Source organism: Callospermophilus lateralis, chromosome 9, assembly GCF_048772815.1.
Source record: "Callospermophilus lateralis isolate mCalLat2 chromosome 9, mCalLat2.hap1, whole genome shotgun sequence".
Taxonomy (NCBI): domain Eukaryota; kingdom Metazoa; phylum Chordata; class Mammalia; order Rodentia; family Sciuridae; genus Callospermophilus; species Callospermophilus lateralis.
In genome coordinates this window covers 88,529,868-88,550,615 of record NC_135313.1, presented here as the reverse complement: position 1 = coordinate 88,550,615, position 20,748 = coordinate 88,529,868, and the positions used below count along the sequence as shown (strand labels likewise).

At 32.1% G+C, this 20,748-nt stretch overlaps 1 protein-coding gene across 2 annotated transcripts in view; it reads left to right on the top strand.

Moving 5' to 3' along the window:
- Positions 1-18,581, top strand: part of Spopl (speckle type BTB/POZ protein like) — a 56,704-nt gene extending 38,123 nt beyond the window's left edge. The window contains exons 5-11 of one of the 2 annotated variants that reach the window (XM_076866085.2): positions 1,071-1,198; positions 6,563-6,740; positions 6,824-6,879; positions 8,268-8,390; positions 10,264-10,406; positions 10,496-10,549; positions 14,279-18,581. In XM_076866085.2, the coding sequence (XP_076722200.1) occupies positions 1,071-1,198; positions 6,563-6,740; positions 6,824-6,879; positions 8,268-8,390; positions 10,264-10,406; positions 10,496-10,549; positions 14,279-14,423 (827 nt within the window). In that variant the 3' untranslated portion in view covers positions 14,424-18,581. The remainder of the gene's footprint in view (positions 1-1,070; positions 1,199-6,562; positions 6,741-6,823; positions 6,880-8,267; positions 8,391-10,263; positions 10,407-10,495; positions 10,550-14,278) is intronic. The other variant, XM_076866086.2, reaches the window with a different exon arrangement.
- Positions 18,582-20,748: the final 2,167 nt, after the last annotated feature.

Genomic DNA, 20,748 nt, shown 5'->3' with positions numbered 1-20,748 from the left:
TGCCCCAGTATTTTGTCACTAGAATTTTTTTGAGCAGTGAACTCAATACTGACCAAAAGAAAATCAGTTCTTAGAATCAGGAACTATGAAATTCAGTCCAGGATCCACATATTGTCACCTAGAGCTTCATAATAAAATAATAATAGAATATTATAGAAAATGTAGTATGTGTAATAGGAAAATATCTCATGAATTGACACATTAAATTTTAAATATTTTCTGAAGTGAATCATAGAATCAAGTAACTCACTAAAAAAAATGTACACCTTTTAAATAGTATCTTTTATTGTTGAAGGAACATATATTTTCACAAATGTCTGCATTTAAGATAGTGGTGTATTTTGGTTATTAGATTACTGGTTTTCTGCCTTGATTTTTTTTCTCCATACAAGATGATGAATACTTTCTATAAAGGATCTTGTTTTTTCATAGTACATACTTGTTGTACAGTACTGTAGGCACTTGAAACATTTATTTTGGATATTTATTCGTAAAATTATACTAAAATCATCTTTTGAACTTAAAGTTTTTTTATGGGATGAGATAGTTATGTCTAAAGACTTAGTAAATATTACTTTTATCTTTTTTCACCAGTTTATGGTTTTTTTCTGTAGTTTAGTAAAGCTTAAATCAATGGGATGGATATGCCAGGAAAGCTTCAAAGATTTTGAGTGATGTAGAGTATACCTTTTTAAGGGGAAAAGCAGAAACGAGAAATACGTTTCTAATAAAGTTCTGATATTAGATAATGAATAGTATGCTTTTCCAACATATTTGGTTCTATTTTAATTTAGGCTCAAGATTGTTAAAAAGATCTCCATGAGATTTTATTTGCTTTTCTTCTTAAGAGATTCGGAGTCTGAAATTGAGCTCACTGATCATGACCAAAATTTGAGTAGCAATGTGATCTGTTTTCTCAGACTCAATACTTAATGTATGAACACATATCTAGAATTTTTATGATGCATGTATTAGCCAAGTGCTATGTTTGTATATTTCATTTACCTTTGCTATCATTAAAAAAATGTCTCTTGGATACTTATTTTATTTAAATTTCTGTTTTCCACCAGAAAGCCAAAGAGCATATCGATTTGTGCAAGGGAAGGACTGGGGATTTAAAAAATTCATTAGAAGGGATTTTTTGCTTGATGAAGCTAATGGTCTTTTACCAGATGACAAGCTTACATTATTTTGTGAGGTGGGTATATTTTATATTACAAGAAACTCCATGGTTATATTTGGTGATGTGGTAAATATGTAAACTAGATTTATATTGGGTACTTAAAAATTAAGTAATTGATATAAGGTTTCATTGGTAAATGCTTGATCAGAAAATGGGAATTAAATTATCTTAGAAATCACTTTGGGTACCCCAATCTGAAAAAATTCTTTCATATCACTAGCTGCGAATTGTATATGTATATGTATATTAAATTTTTCTTTGTTTTGAAGAAAGGACATGCATATTTATCATAGTTTGAAAGTTTTCAGTGTTTTGCTGTCAGTAATTTATACTTATGATTCGTCTTAATGTGAGGTTAGAATTTGCTTCCCTCATTATTATCATTAAGTAGTTTTGCCTGTATGAATTTCTGAAGTTCATCTTCAGAGTGAATTCATGGGTGATATTGTTACTAGTATAGTTTATTGAAATATTTAAGGCAATTGATAGTTTGTATAAGAAAGCCAGTTGAAAATGATGTAATCAAGCTATTTGACATAAAATACCTATATATGTAAAGTACATATATATGTAAAGTAGGGATTGAATCCATGGGTTCTCTACCCCTGAGCTACATCCCCAGCCCTTTTTATTTTTTACTTTTTATTTTGGACAGGGTCTCTTTAAGTTGCAAAGACTTGAACTTGCGATCTTCTTGCCTCATCCTCCCAAGATGCTGGGATTATCATTAAATGTGTTAATAAATTAATGTGAACAGCTGAGTGTCTTAGAATGACAATAACTTCCTTAATTGATATGCTAGTTTTTACCTCTTTATAATGAATGTGCAAAATTTCTTGGTAAGATTATAATTAAGTGTGTGTCAAGTTGTATCATAATCAAATATGTGTCACAGTTGAAATCTGGCTTTAGACATGATATAGTTTGACTTATTTTCACTTGAATAAGGTAAATGAACTACATAATTAGTTACAAATGAATCTTGTAGTTGATATAGCACATACCACAGTCTCTTGAGCAAGGTTTATCATTAAATTATTTGAGGGGAAAAATAAACTAAAACATTTGCTACCAATAGGCAGGTATTCTAAGTAGCACTCTAAATAAATATGGTTTACAGAATTTAAAAATTTTAGCACCCTTATGTAGAACCTTCCAGAATTGTAGCATTTTCTTAAATTTGAATGTGTTAATTTTTTTAAATGTCATCTTAAAATTTAAAGGTCCTTAGGTTATTTAATCCAATTTAAACTAAAAGTTTGGTACATGCTAAGCAAATACTCTGTCTTCTGTGAATGACTCTTTTTAGAAAATAATCCTTTTTTGAGAATTGAAATAATATTTTCAGATTTTTCCTAATTGTATTATACTGGAACCTAGACAACCAAGAAATTCAGAATTAAGGCTGAAATTAAGTTTATGACTTTTGATATATTTTTTGAAATATGTTTGGTATCCAGATTTCTAATAATACATGCTAGTAACCCCCTAAAAGTAGAACTCACTGTTACAGGCATTTTTTAAGTTGGCATTGATTGGATCCCATTTTACATTCTGAAATATGCACTTTAAAAAAAAACTAATTTAGATATTTATACTCTGGGCATCATAATTGGCATAGGTGGGCAAAAAAGTGCTTTAAAATAACATTCTTCATGCCCTCTATCATTTCTTCTACCCCTCTCATGGATGCCCTTCCTTCTACAGCATCTCCAGCACTGCTTGCAGAAGAGGAGGAAGCATTGCACTGCCCCACCTAAAGAACTGCCTCCTCTCCCTCCCCTGCAAGTGGTGCTGTAGACAGGTAAGGCAGGTGGGGCTAACCTTTACGTTGAAGACATAGCTTAATCTTGCAAGGTCCATATAGTGGCTCTACTGGCCAGAGGTAGGTGGATATTTCTGTATCCTCTCTCCAGAAGTGATGCAGAATGCAGGAATTGATGAATAAAAAGGGAAAATAGAGAGCTGGTTGGATTAATCTTTGAAACCTAAAAGATTTTAACTACTCTTAGAATCTATGGACCCATGCAATTCCATAATATACAGAAAAATATATGGATAAAATAGATATGAAAGCAGCTTTTTATAAAGTTAAGCTAATTTTTTTGTTTGTTGTTGGTTGATTGGCTGACTTTTTGTTTTTGTGGTACTGAGGATCAAACCCAGGTCGTTGTACATGCTAAGTAAATACTTTTTTGCACATGCTAGGCAAATACTCTACCACTGAGCCACATCCCTAGCACAAACTAATTTATTTTTAAGAACACATCAGGGTTTTTTTTTTTTAATCTTATTTTTTTCCCTAGGATATAAGGTGCCTTTCTATTTAAAAAGACTTGTGGTTGTAGGTGGGAGTTGGGTATTTATTTTATTTTATTGGTAAAATGAAAAGTTGACTACACTATTTCTGTTTCCTGATGGTTAAAAACTCTTGAGACCCACTGTTCTAGAAAACAATATAAAGTTGGACTGTTAAAGGTTTCTTGCTTTGGAACCAGTGTAGAGTGGGCTGTAGGTAGTTGATTAGAGTGCAATATTGTAGTATTGTGCAGCTTTGGAAAATCCTATTTTTGGATTAGTTTGAAGAATTCAGATTTTCAAAAACTGATATTGATATTCAATACATACTGGAGAACAATCAGAGTTTCAGGAGAATCACACAGGAGATTAGATACCTCAAATGTCCACATTCAGTCTAAATTATATTTCAGGGTTGAGCCAGATGCATGTTTGAAAAATGACTATCAAATGAATTAAATCAGAAAAGAGTCTCAGCCTTCTTCCTGAATTTTTAATCTAGGTTCCATTAGTAAGAGTGTTCATAACCTGTTTTGAATCTGTAATAGAGAAAACAAATTTTTATTATTTTTTAAATTATGGATGTCAGGAAAACAGTGATCAGAAATCTATACATATCAATTTTTAATTAGGTCATTAATTTCTGCTCTATAAATAGTTCCATGAATACTCTAAGGAGTATGAAATGTTAATTATGTGTCTTAGTTCAAATACGTGATTGCTGTTGTAGTAGTTAAGTAGATAGGTATGTCAGTAATACAAATCTTTCTGAAATAGGTTGTTTTATACAGAATATAAATATAATATTAATATGTATGCCTTATAATAATATCCATATTTTTTCATCCTTTTTTCTGTTACCTGTTTTTGCCAAATTTTTATGCTAAATGTATTATTTTTAATTAATAGGCAATTAATAGCATTTAAGAAACTTGGCTAAGTTAAATATATCATCACATTTTATGATTCTGCTGCATACTTTATACAAGTAATTGAATAGATCCAGTTCTTTCTGCCTATAAACTTTAAGAACAATGCTTGATAAGAACAAATAAACACTGTCTGTATACTAAAACACTGATCACTAAACCTTGAATGTTGACACCAACATTTCTGGTTTTGTATATCATTAGCATATAATATGTAGTGGAACAGAGCAATCAGATAAGGATTAATGAAGTATTTGTTTCCTTATTATAATTACTAAAATTGTAGAGAATGTTAATGATTAAAAGCTATGAGATAGGAGAACTTCTATTAGTGGATTTATTTCCATACACAATATCTTGACCTCCATATTTAGAAAAACATCTATAAGATTATTGTAATAATTGCTTTTGATCATACTTATGTTATAAAGCATTACCACTAATTTTAAATAATATGTAGAAGTATTGTTTAGCATAAGAGCTATAAAAAAGGAATCTGGAGGTTTAGGTCTAGTTTTTTTCTAAAATAAACTAGCAATGTGATTTAGGCTACTTCATTAGTTTGTCTTGATCTGACTTCGAAATCTCTGTAAAACAAGGTGAACGGATTAGCTGATTTCCTATGATAGATAAGGTTCTAAAAGATTAATATGTCATGAGAAAAAGTGTTAGTAAAAGTATTTTCTGGGAAATAAGAGTCTTCTAATTTTTTTTTTAGAATTGTTCATTAATCCATGCAAGATATGTGTTTCCACATCTGAGTGGATCATGACTTCAGACTTTTTACACTGGACTTTTGTTATGCTTTGTATGCTAATATGTTATTAGTAGTCTGATCCAATTTATCCATTTCTAATTTATATTTTCTTCATAGGTTGTACTATGTATATGTGTCCTTAATTATAACTTATAAAAAATGAGTACAGCTATCACTACATAACAAATGACCCTAAAATATAGCATCTTAAAACAATAGATAACTAATATAGGACCTTTTATTTAATTTAAAATAATGGTTCATTTACTTTGAAACATTTGCTTTATTAGTTGAAGTAGTATTTTCTTTACTTTATTAATTATAAGTTGAAATTTCCAGTGTAACATAATAAAATACCTTTTCTTAAGAGTGTTGTAAAACAGTTCGGTGTGGTGGCCCACAAGTATAATACCCAGACTTAGGAGGCTGAGGTGGGAGGATCACAAGCTCAAAGCCATCTCAACAACTTAGTGAGACCCTGTTTCAAAATAAAAAATAAAAAGAGCTGGGGATGTAACTCAGTGGTAAAGCACCCCTGGATCTAACTCCCAGGAAGAGAGAAAGAAAAGAAAAAATGTGATGTGGAAGTCTGAGTTAATAGTGCTTTAGGATTTTGATCCAAATGTAGTCATCTTTAATGGAGGTAATTTAGCATATATTATGTTCAAATTTACATAAGAGCAATGTTGTAATCATACCAACTTTTATTTACTGGTTATTTCATAGGTAAATATATTTAACAGTCTGTAAATTGAACTAAATTATGTTTGTATTGCTCTTGCTGTTGATTTTCCATAGAAGACTTCCATGGACTTGAATAGTTGGAATTGTTTTTTTGAAGTTATTTAAATCAGTTCTGCTATACTTGAAACTTATAGGAACCACACGTTAAAAACTTCCCAGTTTGTATATAATAAACTATAAGTTTGTAACTTTTACTGTAAAAGTCATATTTCTTACATATATTTTACTGTAAAACATTATATATTATATTTTATACATATAATACATTCATTGTATGTATAAAATATGTGAAAAAGTAATATCTTCTTCCACCTCCCCAAAATATCATCTCCTTTGAATTGGACATCATACTGTGGCTATTATGTGGAGAAATAGTTTTTGTAATTATAATAAGCTTTCCAGTTAATTGATAAGCTATTCATTTGCATAAAATGTCACTATTGACAAAGCTCTAGTTTGTTTCTAATATTTCCGGTATTATCTCTCTCCTTTATATTCTTAAATTCAGTTCCACAGTATTAGTGTTTTGATCAGAAGTACACTGGATTATCCAAATGACTTTTAAGATAAATATTTTAAGCATAGACATAGTAACTCATTATTCACCCTAATTTCTTAAAGTGTTTTTCTTGCTGTCTCTTTTTTAATTAGGTTAGTGTGGTCCAAGATTCAGTAAACATATCAGGACATACGAATACAAATACTTTGAAGGTGCCTGAATGTCGATTAGCAGAAGATTTAGGTAATCTCTGGGAAAACACAAGATTTACAGATTGCAGTTTTTTTGTGAGAGGACAAGAATTTAAAGCTCATAAATCTGTGCTTGCAGGTACTTTCTACTTTTGGAAATTTTGTTAGTATATTTTTTAAATAAATTTGTGCACTGAGTAATGATGCTTAATCTTTTTACAGCTCGATCCCCAGTTTTTAATGCAATGTTTGAACATGAAATGGAAGAAAGCAAAAAGGTAAACATGACTTAAAGGCTTAATATTTAATTTATACTCATGTAAAATAAGGGAATGTATATTTTTAAAATTAACAGTGCACTGTGCATGTCCTCATTGCTATACTATGGTAAGTAGGGAAATTTTTAGAAACAAATAGATTGGAGAGGAGATATCTGCTGTAATAGAACAAAAGATGTAGCTTAATGTGAATTGTTCAGTGTATTCCAGGAAATCGCTATCATGATGCCCATGTGGGTAGTCGTTATCATGAAGAACTTTTCAGGAACTGGGGACATAGCTCAATGGTAGAACCCTTGCTAAGCATGCACAAGGCCCAGGGTTTGCTTTCCAGCACAACAAGGGATGAGGGAGGAATAAAAGATTCTTTTTCTGGTCCATAATAGAAAGGTCTCTGGTTAAGATGGATATATGACCCCTTTCTAGACTTTTCAGGTTAATTTGGCAATTTGTTTTCTAGCAACAAAAATATCTGCATTCTGTTCACCACTAGAATATTTATTTGATTTAACAAAAAGGACATAGGACTTCCACTAGACAATTTCTAAGTTTATTCATGTGGCCCACCTTTGTTCTTTATGCAGAACTGGAAGCAGCAGTGAAATAATGGCTTTCTTTCTTCTCATGGTTAACCTAGGGCGATGCTGTGATCAACATTCTGATCACTTCTAAGTGAGGAAATAACAGTGGTGTCAAGTATTGTTGGCAGCAAGGGTCAGGAAAGTTTGGTATTGTTTAGTGTTAGATGTTTAACTTTATTGATGTCAGGAGACAAATGAAATATGAAGATTCATAAATGAAAAAGCAACTAGTCCTCTTTGGATGTAAGTGTCTCAAGTAAGCAAGGAAATGCCAGTAGATAATATTATATGTCATTTTTGCAACAGGGAAAGTTATGAGGTAGTGTGCTCTCTTATTATATCAAAAACCTGCTGTCCCTGCTTTTGCTTAATGTTGATTATATGATCTTAGGCATTGTATTAGGACCCAGAAATTCAACAGGGAAAAAGTTACTAAAGGACAGAAATTGTACACAGATGTATTTTGTTTGGCTTAAGATTTTATTTGTTTGTTTCTAATTATTGAGAAACTGGTATAAGCTTATATACCCTCATGGCAGTGCATGACTTGGTCTATCAGGGTATGGGCTTTCCAACTGGTCATGGTTCCCACCCACTTCTCACACAGTATGTTCTTTTCTCTTAAACTTGCCTAATTAGTTTGGCTGATTACCTTACTGAAGATTTACTTAGTTTTAGAAATATCTGTATATGTATATTTAAGTGATAAAGTACTTTTATACAGATTTGAAGTTTTAAAATTACTGTCAGAGATTCATTTATATTTATGTATTCTTTAACTTTTTTTTGTGTTGTTTTCAATATTAGAATCGAGTGGAAATAAATGATTTAGACCCTGAGGTTTTTAAAGAAATGATGAGATTCGTTTACACAGGGAAAGCACCAAATCTTGATAAAATGGCTGACAACTTGTTGGCAGCTGCAGACAAAGTAAGTAATTAGGCTTTAAGGAGCTGAAAAATATCCTCAAGCTTGATGTATATAGAAAGCTATCATCAAATGAAAATTCCAAACATCTTGAAGTATTGAGTTAATTTATACTCAAGGTGGTTTTTGAGAGTTTTATGAAATAGCATACAGTGGGATAATATGGAAATTAGATTGTTTGGAAAATTAATAAGATAATAATACCTTGATTCAAGAAGAACCAGGTTTTTTTAATTTGTTTGTTTTTGTTTTTCAGGGAAGATTAAACTTTAAACACAACTCTTTTGAGTGTATATTTACTCCCTTTAGAAGAACACACAATACTTTATAGATTTTATTGCAGTTTTCAGGTAGTCTTAATATTTTGCATATGACCTTTGTTCTTTTTAAAACAGAGAATATTGTCAATTTAATTCTCCATATTTGTAGATTTGTTTTTTATTATGACAGCATAGGAGGAAAAATAAAGTTTACAATATGATGATTTTCTGTTGTAAAGATGATTACTTGAAGGTAAGGGAACTGCAAATACATCAGAAGATCTTAAAGTCAGTGCTTCTCAATCTGAAAATCACATTCAATATATATCTGACTTTTGTATTCATACTATGTAAAGAACTCTTCAAATTCAATTATAAAGAAAACATTATTTCTATAAGTGGACAAAATGTTTGAACAGACCATATTGAAATAAAATAATGAAGTATATTATATATGCCCAATGCCATTAGGAAAATATAAATAAAGTCATGGTGTACCTTGACATATGTGTTGTAATGGCTAAAAATACCAAGTATTATCAAGGATATGGAAGAATTAGGATTCTCAAATACTGCTTATCAAAGTATCAAATGATACAACCACTTTGGAAAATTGGCACTTTCTTCAAAAGTTAAATATAAACCTACCTATAATCCAGTAAGTCTCTCTTAGGGTTTTACTCTAGAAAAATGAAAACATAAGTCCATGTAAGACTTGTATATTCACGTGCATACCAGCTGTGTTTGAAATAGCTAAGACTGGAAACAACCCAAATGTTCATCAACAGTTGAATATATAAATTCTGGTAAAATATTATAAATATAGTAATTCAATAAAGTATTCTATTGAATTACTATTTAGCAATAAAAGTGAATGAACTTCTGATTTATAGCCATTGACATGCATGAATCTGAAAATAGTTGCACCAAGTGGTAAGAGCCAGAAAGAAACAAATACATGCTGTCTGATTTCATTTATTGAAAACTTCAGAATATGCAGTCTAATAGAAATAGTGATAGAAAGCATATCAAGAGGTATTGCCTGGGGTACAGTGAGAGGGAAGGACTACAAAGAGATAGTGGGAAACGTTGGGGGATGATAGGCATATCCTCTGTCAGGAATGGTTGATGGTTTTATGGCTGAGTATAAAGCTGCAGTAAAATGTTACATTACATGTCCACTAATAATTTTTTAAAGAATTTTTAGTGGTAGCGAACATGATTTCTTTGACATTTAATGAATTCATTATGTAAGCTTAATTAGTGGCACAATGCAATGTACTGAATGGCACACTCTAGGTATGAAATAGTAGAGAAGTAAAATATACTCATTAGGAATATTGAATAATAAGGCAGCTTGTAGCATAACTCCTACTTTGAAAACACTGTATTTTGCATTTAGGTAGATTGAAATTGCCTAAAGCAAACTGGTCTTTCTCCTAAATGGACACATTTGTTCATATTTTCTTCATTTTAATGAAAACAATGACTTAATGACTTTTCAAATAACTTTAATTCAAATAATAATCTGCTTTATTTTCTAAGTTACAGATATCATGTATTTGAAAATCTAGTAGCTGAAGTAAATGTTTAATGATTATTTTTCTTTTGAATAGTATGCACTGGAACGACTGAAGGTCATGTGTGAAGAAGCTTTGTGTAGTAACCTCTCAGTAGAAAATGTTGCTGATACCCTTGTCCTTGCAGATTTGCACAGTGCAGAACAGTTGAAAGCACAAGCCATAGACTTTATTAATAGGTGAGGTATGCTTGTATTTCATTGGGCATGACACCTTCAACATTTTATCACTGGACTTTTTTTTAAGTGTGTTTAAATCTTCAATGCAGGTGCAGTGTACTTCGACAACTTGGGTGTAAAGATGGGAAAAACTGGAACAGCAAGTAAGATGACATCAGTTTCTGATCTGCATAATGAAATTAAGTGTTTGCATAGCCTTTTGTTCTTCTACCTTAAGTATGAATCCAGATGTTAGTTATAAGAAGCAAATCTGCTAGTTATTTTTTAAAAATTATTTAATCACTTAGTGGATTCCTGAGGCTATGCTCCCTTGTAGATCAGCTTCTAATGCACACTGAAATGGATGCCCTAATTTCTTAAGCACATATGCCACATGGTGTATACTGAGTCCAAGTATTACTAAGGACTGCTAGAGATCTAGCCTCTGCCCCTTCAGAAAGCATTGCTAAAAATTGTGAGAAATATTCACTTAGTCCAATGAAGAGTATATCCTTCATATTTGCTTTGAAAGGTTTTACATTTAGTGCAAACTCACTATTCCTTAGGTTAGTCAGTCAAGTATCTTGAATCATATGCTATTAGGTTGAGCTTCCTAATTTTCCCAAACTGGTAGCAATTTGATTTTTCTTTTCCCTGGTAAATGTATAAGGGGATGAAGGCTTATCATGTTCTTCTAAGCATAGATCTTTGAATATGAACTCTTGGAACTTATTATACCCTACTTCTTAAAAACTTTCTTGTTTTTAAGGTAACTTTTCTATATTTTTGCAATTTTTGAAATCAAAAAGGGAAAGTAGTTGATAGTTTGAAGATTCTGCATTTGTTTTGATTAGTTTTACCTATGAACCCTTAAATTCTATTTTTTTAAATTATCAAGAGATGGTATATAAAAGCAAAAAAGAGAACAGAGTTAGACATTTAAATGAATTTGTTCACTTAATTATTTCCCAATACTTCCATCTACTTTGATATATATAAAATTGATTAGTTGAAATCCTATTAGTTTCTGAATTTTGTTTCATGGAAGTAAGAAGTAGTTGACTATTTTTAAATCATTGGTTGTCCTGTATATTGCTCAGTTCATAATTCATTTTCAACATGATATATGTCCCTAGGGGGCAAAATAATTTTGAATTTTGGATTTAGAATGTCTGTATTAGCAGCAAATGACAATTCTTTGATCCTTTCTACTTATACGTTTTCAAACTTTAGTTTTACTCTGTTAATAAAATACATTTTATAACTTTTTTGATGTCAAAATTATTGGCATATTTAATACTCCATGTATGTACAGACCTCCAATAGATTTTTATGAAATTAATGAATGAAAAGGTCAGGTATATTAAAAATTTTCTGTGGTTATAAACAATTAGGTTTTAGACATAATGACACATTAGTAACTTGATTTTTGACAAGTAAAAATTTGTTTTTTGATATCTGCTAATTTTAGTTTAACATTTACCTAGCATTTTTTGTCTCAAGCACCATGCTTATGTGCTACAGATAAAAAGGCCTTTGAGGGAAAAATCTTTGTTCTTTAGAAATTTATCCATTGGAGATAGATACACAAATATATCATTTCATTATAATATGGTAAGTAATATAGAAGAGGATGTGTACAGACATTGAAATTTATGGATGGCTTTCCAGAGTTGAGTTTTAAAAAAAATGAACTAGAGTTAGCAGAACTAAGAAAGAAGTAGTAGACATTAATTAAAGACAGAAAGTATAGCGTGGACTAAAGTATAGAAGCATGAAGTAGTTGATTGTTTGACAGATTCTTTTATTATTCAATAAATATCCAATTCTCTATGCTTAGTACAGAGAATATAGTGGTGAACATGACAAGATGTTTTTCCTGACTTCAAGGAGTTAGTGGCAGATTAAATAATTAAACATGTAATTGCAATAAAGTGTGATGATAAAGAATGTACCCCATAGCAGAATATGCCAAAGGGTCCTAATCTCATCTAGGTGACAGAAAAACATCTTTAAGGAATTATAAAAATAAGGACCCAAAATATTGATAGGAATGGTGAAGAAAAGAACAAGGAAAAGTGTAGCCCCAAAAAGGGAAATAAAAATGTTCAAAGTTTTAGTGATGAGAGAGAGAGAGAGAGAGAGAGAGCGCGCGCGCAGTATAGATTTTGTGCGTATGTGTAAGGTAGGGTAGGTAATGAGAAAAAAGCTGAGGCAACACAGAAGAGCCATGTAAAATTAGGATTTTCAGACATTATTCCAAGACCAAAGAGTAATGAGCATACATAAAAGGTTATTACCTAGAGTAGGGCATGATCTGGTTTGCACTTCCAACAATCTCTGCATGCGTATTGGAGAATGGATTTGGGGGAATTTGGAATGATAGTGGTAGTAAAGGAACACATTTAAATACAGGTGGGCCATTTGGAAAGTTATTAGAGTAGTTCAAGCAAAAAGATGAAGGGTAAAATTAGACTTGATTAGTTGACAGTGTGACTTGTGAGAAATGAAAGTATAAAAGAAATACCCTGAAGGGAGAATCTATAATAGTTTTTGGTTGGTTGAAGAGAGTGAAAAGAGGAGGAAAGGAAGGGTTACTAAATTTGTTACTTGAGCAGTTATTTACTGTGATTGCTCAGTGAGATCATATTATATAAGCAATTTAGTACCTGAGTATAAGAAGCTAGAACATAAATTTGGGAGTGGAAAGGTACAGAGAGGAAGTACGGGACTAGTAATAAGGAGCCATTTTTCTCTTTTTAAAACTTAGAAAAAGGGAATAATAAGAGAGAGAATGATATAGTCATATTTATGTTAATAAGAGTCATGTTACTAAGGCAGCAGTATGGAGGCTGGATTGAAAGAAGAGCAAAATACGAGACAGAAGACAAATAAGGAGACTTTTATAATAATCCAAATGTGAGATGATGAAGGCCTTAACCAGGGATTCAAGACATTTTTATGGTTTAACATAGGACTTTAATGATTTAAATTAGAAAAGACAGACTGTTGGTTTTTAATTTGAATTACTGGTGTTGGTGGAAGCTTTAGCTGAGTAAAAATGAAGGAGGAAGAATTTGGAGTTTGAGGCGAGAGGTGATAAGTGATAGTCCTGAACTTGTGCAATATGAGGCACATGCAAATAAAAAGAGCAGGTGAGGGCTAGGTTGTGGCTAGAGTGTTTGCCTAGCATGCACAAGACCCTTGATTCAATCCCCAACATCAATCAATCAATCAATCAATCAATAAATAAATAAGCAAGCAAGCAAGCAAGCAATTGAGAACAAACCTTGTGGAGAGGCCTAGCGTTTAGCAAAACAGTGATTATCATTGATAATTGTCATTGACAGCAGTCATTGAATATGATTGTTAAAATTGTGAAGAGTGGATGGGGTAATGCACATTAAAAGACAAAAGCAGATGGCAAAAATCAGAACTTAAGAAAACCTGCCTGTAAGAGGCAAATTAAAAAGAGAAGGGGCTCTTCAAAGAGCTGGTACAGAATGATAGCATAGTTTACAATAGGACTATGGAGACCATGTTGCATATACTTTAGGGTTAGGGTTAGGGTGTCAGTCTTCCAAGAAAATAGAATAATTACATCTGCAACAGAAAATACTAGTAAGATGAAGATGATATTTTAATAAACTTAAATAACTTGAGTAGATAAAGAGAGAGAGTTTGAACATTTCAAAATTCACCAATTAGGGCTTGGGATATAGCTCAGTTGATAGAGTACTTTCGTCACATGCACAAGACCCTGGGTTCAATCCCAGCACCACAAAATCAAAAAACAAACAAAAAAACACCAATTGAAAAAAGAAATGACAATGCAAAAGTGCATTTTGAAAAGTATTCTTTAAAAGTAAACGTCACTTTATTTTCTTTTTCAGCCAAGCAACCGACATAATGGAAACATCAGGGTGGAAGTCCATGATTCAGTCTCACCCTCACTTAGTAGCAGAAGCCTTCCGGGCATTAGCATCTGCACAGTGTCCACAGTTTGGCATTCCACGCAAACGGCTAAAGCAGTCCTGAAATCTTCCATGAACAGTAGGAAAAAAAAGGAATTGACTTTTACTCCTCCAGGTCCAGAAGGATTCTAATACACAAACCATAAGCAAGAGTTGTTTCTGTTTTCTTGTCCACAGAACAGAAGCTGAAAAAGCATACTGCTTGCATTTCAGGTGGATAATTTATGGTTTATACTTCAGCTTTAAATTAGACTGATTACTTCACTTCAAGGCCTTAAATTATCTTCAATGACTTCTCTTGTTCATATAATAACTTTAATTTTTTTATTGTGCCTTGTCATTTTGACCAAGGCTATGCAGGATTGCACTAGCTCCATAATGCAGTAATATTGATAACTGAAGATATTAAGTTTTAAAAGGATCTTCCATTATTTTGGGGAAAAGAAAATGAATTTTATAAGGTTTGTCCTATGCTATCTCAAAGTTTAAAACTAGATTCTCCTTAAAAGCACTTCTATTGGAGGTTATCAGTAATGTCTCCAGTTTAAGTTCTATAAATATAGGAGAACCTGCTTACCTGCAAGGTAAGTTATGGCAATACACTGCTTCAATTCTAATTTATTTTTCATTTCAGGGGGCAAATATGCAATGAGTTGGCCCAGATTTTTAGTAAAATTTGTTTGTCTGTATGTTAGCTGTCCAAGAAACTGTGGGTTTATCCAAGTTTACAATGATTGAAAACTGATTGAGGTTAAGATTTCAATAAGCAGAAAGTATGTGTTGTGCTGAAGTAATTTTTTCTTAATTTATAATGACCTACCTATATGAAGAATTCTGTACATGTTAAAAGTAAGGATGACCAAATGTAAATTTAATGAGTGGGCCAATTAAGGAAGATAAATATGCACTTTTAATGTGTAACTTTTGTATGCTGAATGGTACATATATTTTTTGCTTTGGGGGGATTATTAAGGTATAATTAATTGTTTCAATTTTTCAAAGAAATTTGTAAGACGGAGGCAACTGAGATGTTTGTGATATTAATAGATAAGAAAGATATCCACTATAGATAAATTGGTTTGGATTTCAGATAGTCATTATTGAATTTATCCTTGTTTTATCACACTTCGGAAAAGGCAACTGAAAAATAAATGAATCCTGGACAGTCTACTCTCCACAAAATTAACAGATATTTGTCTTATAGCGATTTGTCTGTGGGAGATGCATAGTAAAGAAGGGAGCCCTTAGACTATGTCAGGCCACACTTTGAGCTTTTTCCCCCTTATTATTTTCTTCTTTGTATTTCAGTTACTGTACTAACATTGTGGATCATTGAAATTCTGCATAATGTGAACAGGATAAACTATTTATAAACTGCTTTTCATGGGCCAGTTCTTTATTATACATGAATCTTAGCTTTAAACACACAGAAATGTCAGTGTTTGATAGTTGTGAGGTCTGTTCTGGTGTATTGTCCTAGAGAAAGAAGCAGGAGTGATCAGTGTCAGATCATCTGACTTACTGTAGCAGTGACAGTGTGCTTTTTAGGCAAGATTTTTATTTGACAACAAGGGAAAAAGTGTGTCACTGGAAAAAAATTGCATATACCTATATGTTTGCATATATAATTTTATTCTCAAGATTAAATTTCTGTAATTTGTTTATTTAGTTTTTGAATTCAGGACAAAGGAAAAAAATGAAGCTTGAGGTTTTAAAATAGATTTTATTTTTGCTATCTCTGTTAGATTTTGATTGAAGCAATCCTAATATATAAAGAGTGATTCCTAATTGCATTGAACAAACACCATCAAATAAGCATTTGTTATCCACAACAAACCGCAGTTTGAAAAGATCATATTTTTCACATGTCTTAGTTTCTTTCTGCATATCTTGATTGAGTCTTTGTTGTGGTAACTTAAATTTAAAATTAGAAGAATTCCTTGGAATACAAGCAATGGACTTCATCCTATTTAAGAATATTATGGCAAGTAGAAATTCACTTTCCTAACTCCACCATAAGATTGAGCCTGTTAAATTTATAATGTGCAATTTTAAAAATACACACACACACACACACACACACACACACACACACTTTTAATTTTAAGATTTTTACCAGGATCTTAGAAGAAAACAAAAATTCCCTCCAGTTATAGAATTATGTTGTCATATATTAAAATATCTCTGGTGTATCCCTTTATATCAAATGTACACCACCCCAGCACATTGTGAATTAATTTACTGCTTCAATCTGCACTTCTTACCATAGTGACTAATACCTTATAGTGAACATTTCAGCTTGCCCTTATTCTAGTGTTTGTTGCAAATCCTAAGAATTTTATTATAAGGATTTCTTTTTTTTAGTTTGTTAGCACATTTTGTACCAAAAATGTCAAACACTGTGCTGTAAAAATATCCATGTTTGTAGAAATGTCCACTTTTCAAATAATATAATGCCTACCATTATACTAACAGAATCATATGGTAGTTGATTTATTTTTTTATTTATTATGTATGTTTTTGGTATGGGTTCTTAAGGCAATGATTTAAAAAAAGTATTCTTATGTTAGTGCTCTAAAAGCCTTTCCCCACCCACTGCCCCATTTCTAGACTGCATACATTTTATTCATAATAGGCACAGTTTTTTTGTCCAGAGCAGTCTTGCCTTTTAAACTATCAGCCTGCTCCTGTTTCCCTTTTGACACTTTTCCATATAAAGTATTGAGTGGTTTCAAATATTACTTATTAAAAAAAGAACCATTGGATAACTGTTCTTTAGACTAAGATTTAAAGACACTATATTTGTGCCTTTTTCATTTTTTAATTTTAACATGTATTGGTATTTGGAGCACAAATATGAAGGTGCCATAATATGGCTTGCCAATTTTACCTCCTTGAATACTCATGTCATTGTCTTCAAATAGTGATAGAGAACCTTGCATGAATTACGTGGTCATTTATGTGGAATGCGTGTGTGTGCGCGCGCACGCTTATGCTTGTGTATCTGTACTCGGGCTTGTGTGGAGATATGTTCAGAAAGTGAACCTCTGAAAATAGGACTCAGTTAAATGTCAAAAATTCAGGTTAGTTGAAATCTTACATTTTAGTGTGCTTTATTTTGGAGGATAATTTATTTGACAGGAAATTTTTAATTCTCAAAAATATGTCCAATGTACTGCATGATGAAATGTGAAAACAGTGCCTTTTTAGGACATCAATTGTAAGTGTTAAAATATTAACAAAGATGTCTGAAAAGTTAAGAACAATATTAACTTTTAAGCCAGATCTGAGAGCTTAAATTGTCAAAAGTGTAATTATTAATTTACCCATATAACATTTTATGCATAAATTTAATATTCAAGCAGAATTCTTTAGAAAATTATAGACAAGGGCTGGGGGTGTAGCCCAGTGCTATGGTGCTTGGTAGCATGAGGCCCTGGGTTCAATCCCTAGCACCACCAAAAATCAAAAAAGTTAGGATCACCTTGTTGCTAAAACACAACAGGTATTTTCTTCAGTAAGTTTTGTGAAAGTTCAACTCAACAAGCTTTGCTCACAGCCATGTATAAAGAGGTGAACTAGTCTGACGTGGACATGCATGCTCTTTGTTGGATAAAATAAATATTCACTGTACTCTTGTAAAAGGAGGTGGGTGGGTAAATGGGTTTGTCTTAGTGTTCTCAGATTATAAAGACAGCACTTTCAGCACACATAAGAGTATTTTGCAAACCTTTTTTATACAGATTATGAGCTCTACTTTATTTAAATGTTCATGGAATGATGTAAATTTTAGGTCCAGTTGAACAAATATTGAGTGCCTACCATATGCAAGACTTCCTCTCACTGGGAATGAAATCACACAGTGTCTTCTGTTTGTAGTATGTGAACTTTATGTTTGAAAAGGAATTCTTATATTATAAATCTTTTTCTGTTATTAGAGTTTATCATTGTATACTGTAACCCAGTTAATTTTGCATTCAGATTTTAAAAATGAAGATACAAAAGTCCCATTTTGAAAATATTTCTGCTGAAATTATTTAAATATTAGTTCTGAGGGAAGTTGACTTTCAAGATTCAAATGTATAAAATCTTATTGGACTTTCAGCCTCATTTTTAATCAGTTGATGTTAATGATAAGATACTACTTGTATCTTGTTGCTGAAAATATTTTTTGCATTTCAGCACGTTGAGTTAAAATAAAGTTGTTACTACTTATTCAGAATTAATTGACTTATTTTGTGTTTATTTGAAAAATGCCATCTTCTCTCTTTAGTGTATTACTTTGCAAAAGAGCCATGCATTTGATAAAAACAAATTATGTGTAGTATTTGACTGTTCTGCTTGGCAGAGCTAGTATTTTAGGGAACCTACTAAAGACCCTTTAACTGTGAGATATTACACATATTTATTTTTAACATGTGTATGCCATCCATATTGAATGACTTACTCTAATACCATGTATGGTAATATAAATTTAAAGATTGCCTTTTCTCTGGCACTTCTGTCCCTTTTTAATTTAAGTTATCCCAGACAACTTCATTATTTGCTTCTATGAAAAGTTAGATTTGGGGCAGACTATTATGAACCAGTCGAGTAGCAACATTTTCTGTGCAAGTATAATAAATAGGACAAGGGGCTGGGGTTATGGGCTCAGTGGTAGAGCACTTGCTAGCATGTGCGGGGCACTGGGTTTGATTCTGAGCACCACATACAAATAAATGAATAAAATAAAGATCCATCAACATCTAAAAATAAATAAACAGAAAAAATGGTAGATCATATTGAAAACTTTTCTAGTGAACTCTATATATTATCTTCCTCTCTGCAGCAGCTAGCCTCATTAATTTTTTGCTTTATAACTCTGGGATGTGTTTTTCCTCCACCTACTACCTCAAAATGCTTTTGTTTCCAAGAGAAGGCCCAAAGTGGCATTTGCTTGGATCACTGTTTTTAAATAGAAGACAAATTAGTAAGAACTTTCACAAAATGTCAACTGCTGCCTTTTTGTGATACAAGGAAGGTTTCTGTACATTAGCAAAAAAAATTTGACATTCCTATTGTATTTCCATTTCTTCCTCACCTTCCGGTCCCCACCCCTTTGTTCTTTTTATCAAGAATTCCAATGTAGTCTTGTGTCAGTCTGTGAATAACAGCCAAACAATTTCAGTATTATCTAATCTTACAGTTTTCCTCAAATTCAAATTAGACCTTAATAGGTATGAGGCATGAGAAAGATTGCAAAATATATAAGTAACAATTATAGCACATGCACATACACACAGTGCCCTGAAGGCTCTTATACTCACTTTGTTCTAAAATAGATTTACTGCCATAAGCAAAAAGTTTTTAGAATGTAAAAAATTTTGAGGGTCATTATGAAAGTATTATAGGCAAAGGTATAAAATGACACAATTGAAAGAATGGTAAAATTAGATGCATTAAATGAGAAATAATCAGAAAGGATAAAGGGGACATTTTTGAAAAGTATGAGAACATGCTCCCATATCACAAGGACAAGAATAGGTATGTAAAAATAAAGATAAGTAGTTCAGATTCAATCAAGGCATTAAATAGAGTACTGAACACTGTGCTGAACTCTCTTTATGGTGATAAAGTAGAAATGGTCTATGTCCTCATGAACTGTTTTCTTGAAGAAAGCATTTGTATTGATAGGAATACAAGAGGAACGCCTAACCTGGGGTGCGGGGTGGAAGTCCCAGTTAGTCTTCCTGAAGAATTGATGTCTAAATTGAGACTGAGAATTAGGCAGCTTTATGGGAGCGTCATCTAACCCACTATGTGAAGTCCCAGAGATTGACCAAGTTTCATAAGGAACATTAATGGATGTGAAAATGAATATGGCTATTTCCTAGGGTGACAAGAGATGGGGCAACTAATGTTAACCAGTAAGCTAGAGTCTTGGTTTTCAATAGGCCATATTGAAGGAGTTAGACTTAACCTGTGTGCATTGAAGGACTTTAAAATGGAAAAGGAGGTGTGTCATTATCAACAATCTATCAATCTTCACATAGATTAGGAAGCTAAGAAGAGTGTAGAAACCCTCTTGGGGTTAAAGATGCCTGTGTTCTATGTAAGGTTTGACAACATCACAATGGATCAATAGGAAATCTGAAAGGAAATATTGAAAGGATTTGAAATAAATGGCATTTGGTAGAAGGGAAAGAATGACTCTCAGGTTTTGCATTTGGATACCCGGTGGAGGACATTGCCATTTGCTAATGGAGTGGTCACAAGGGTGTGCTCAGTTTTGGAAAGCAATGTCATTTCTGAGCTTAAGGTTCCTATGGGGCATTCTGTTTGGCTACGTGAAATGTGCAAATGGTATCACTTATAAAAGTTAGGAATCATTAATATGTAGATGATAATTT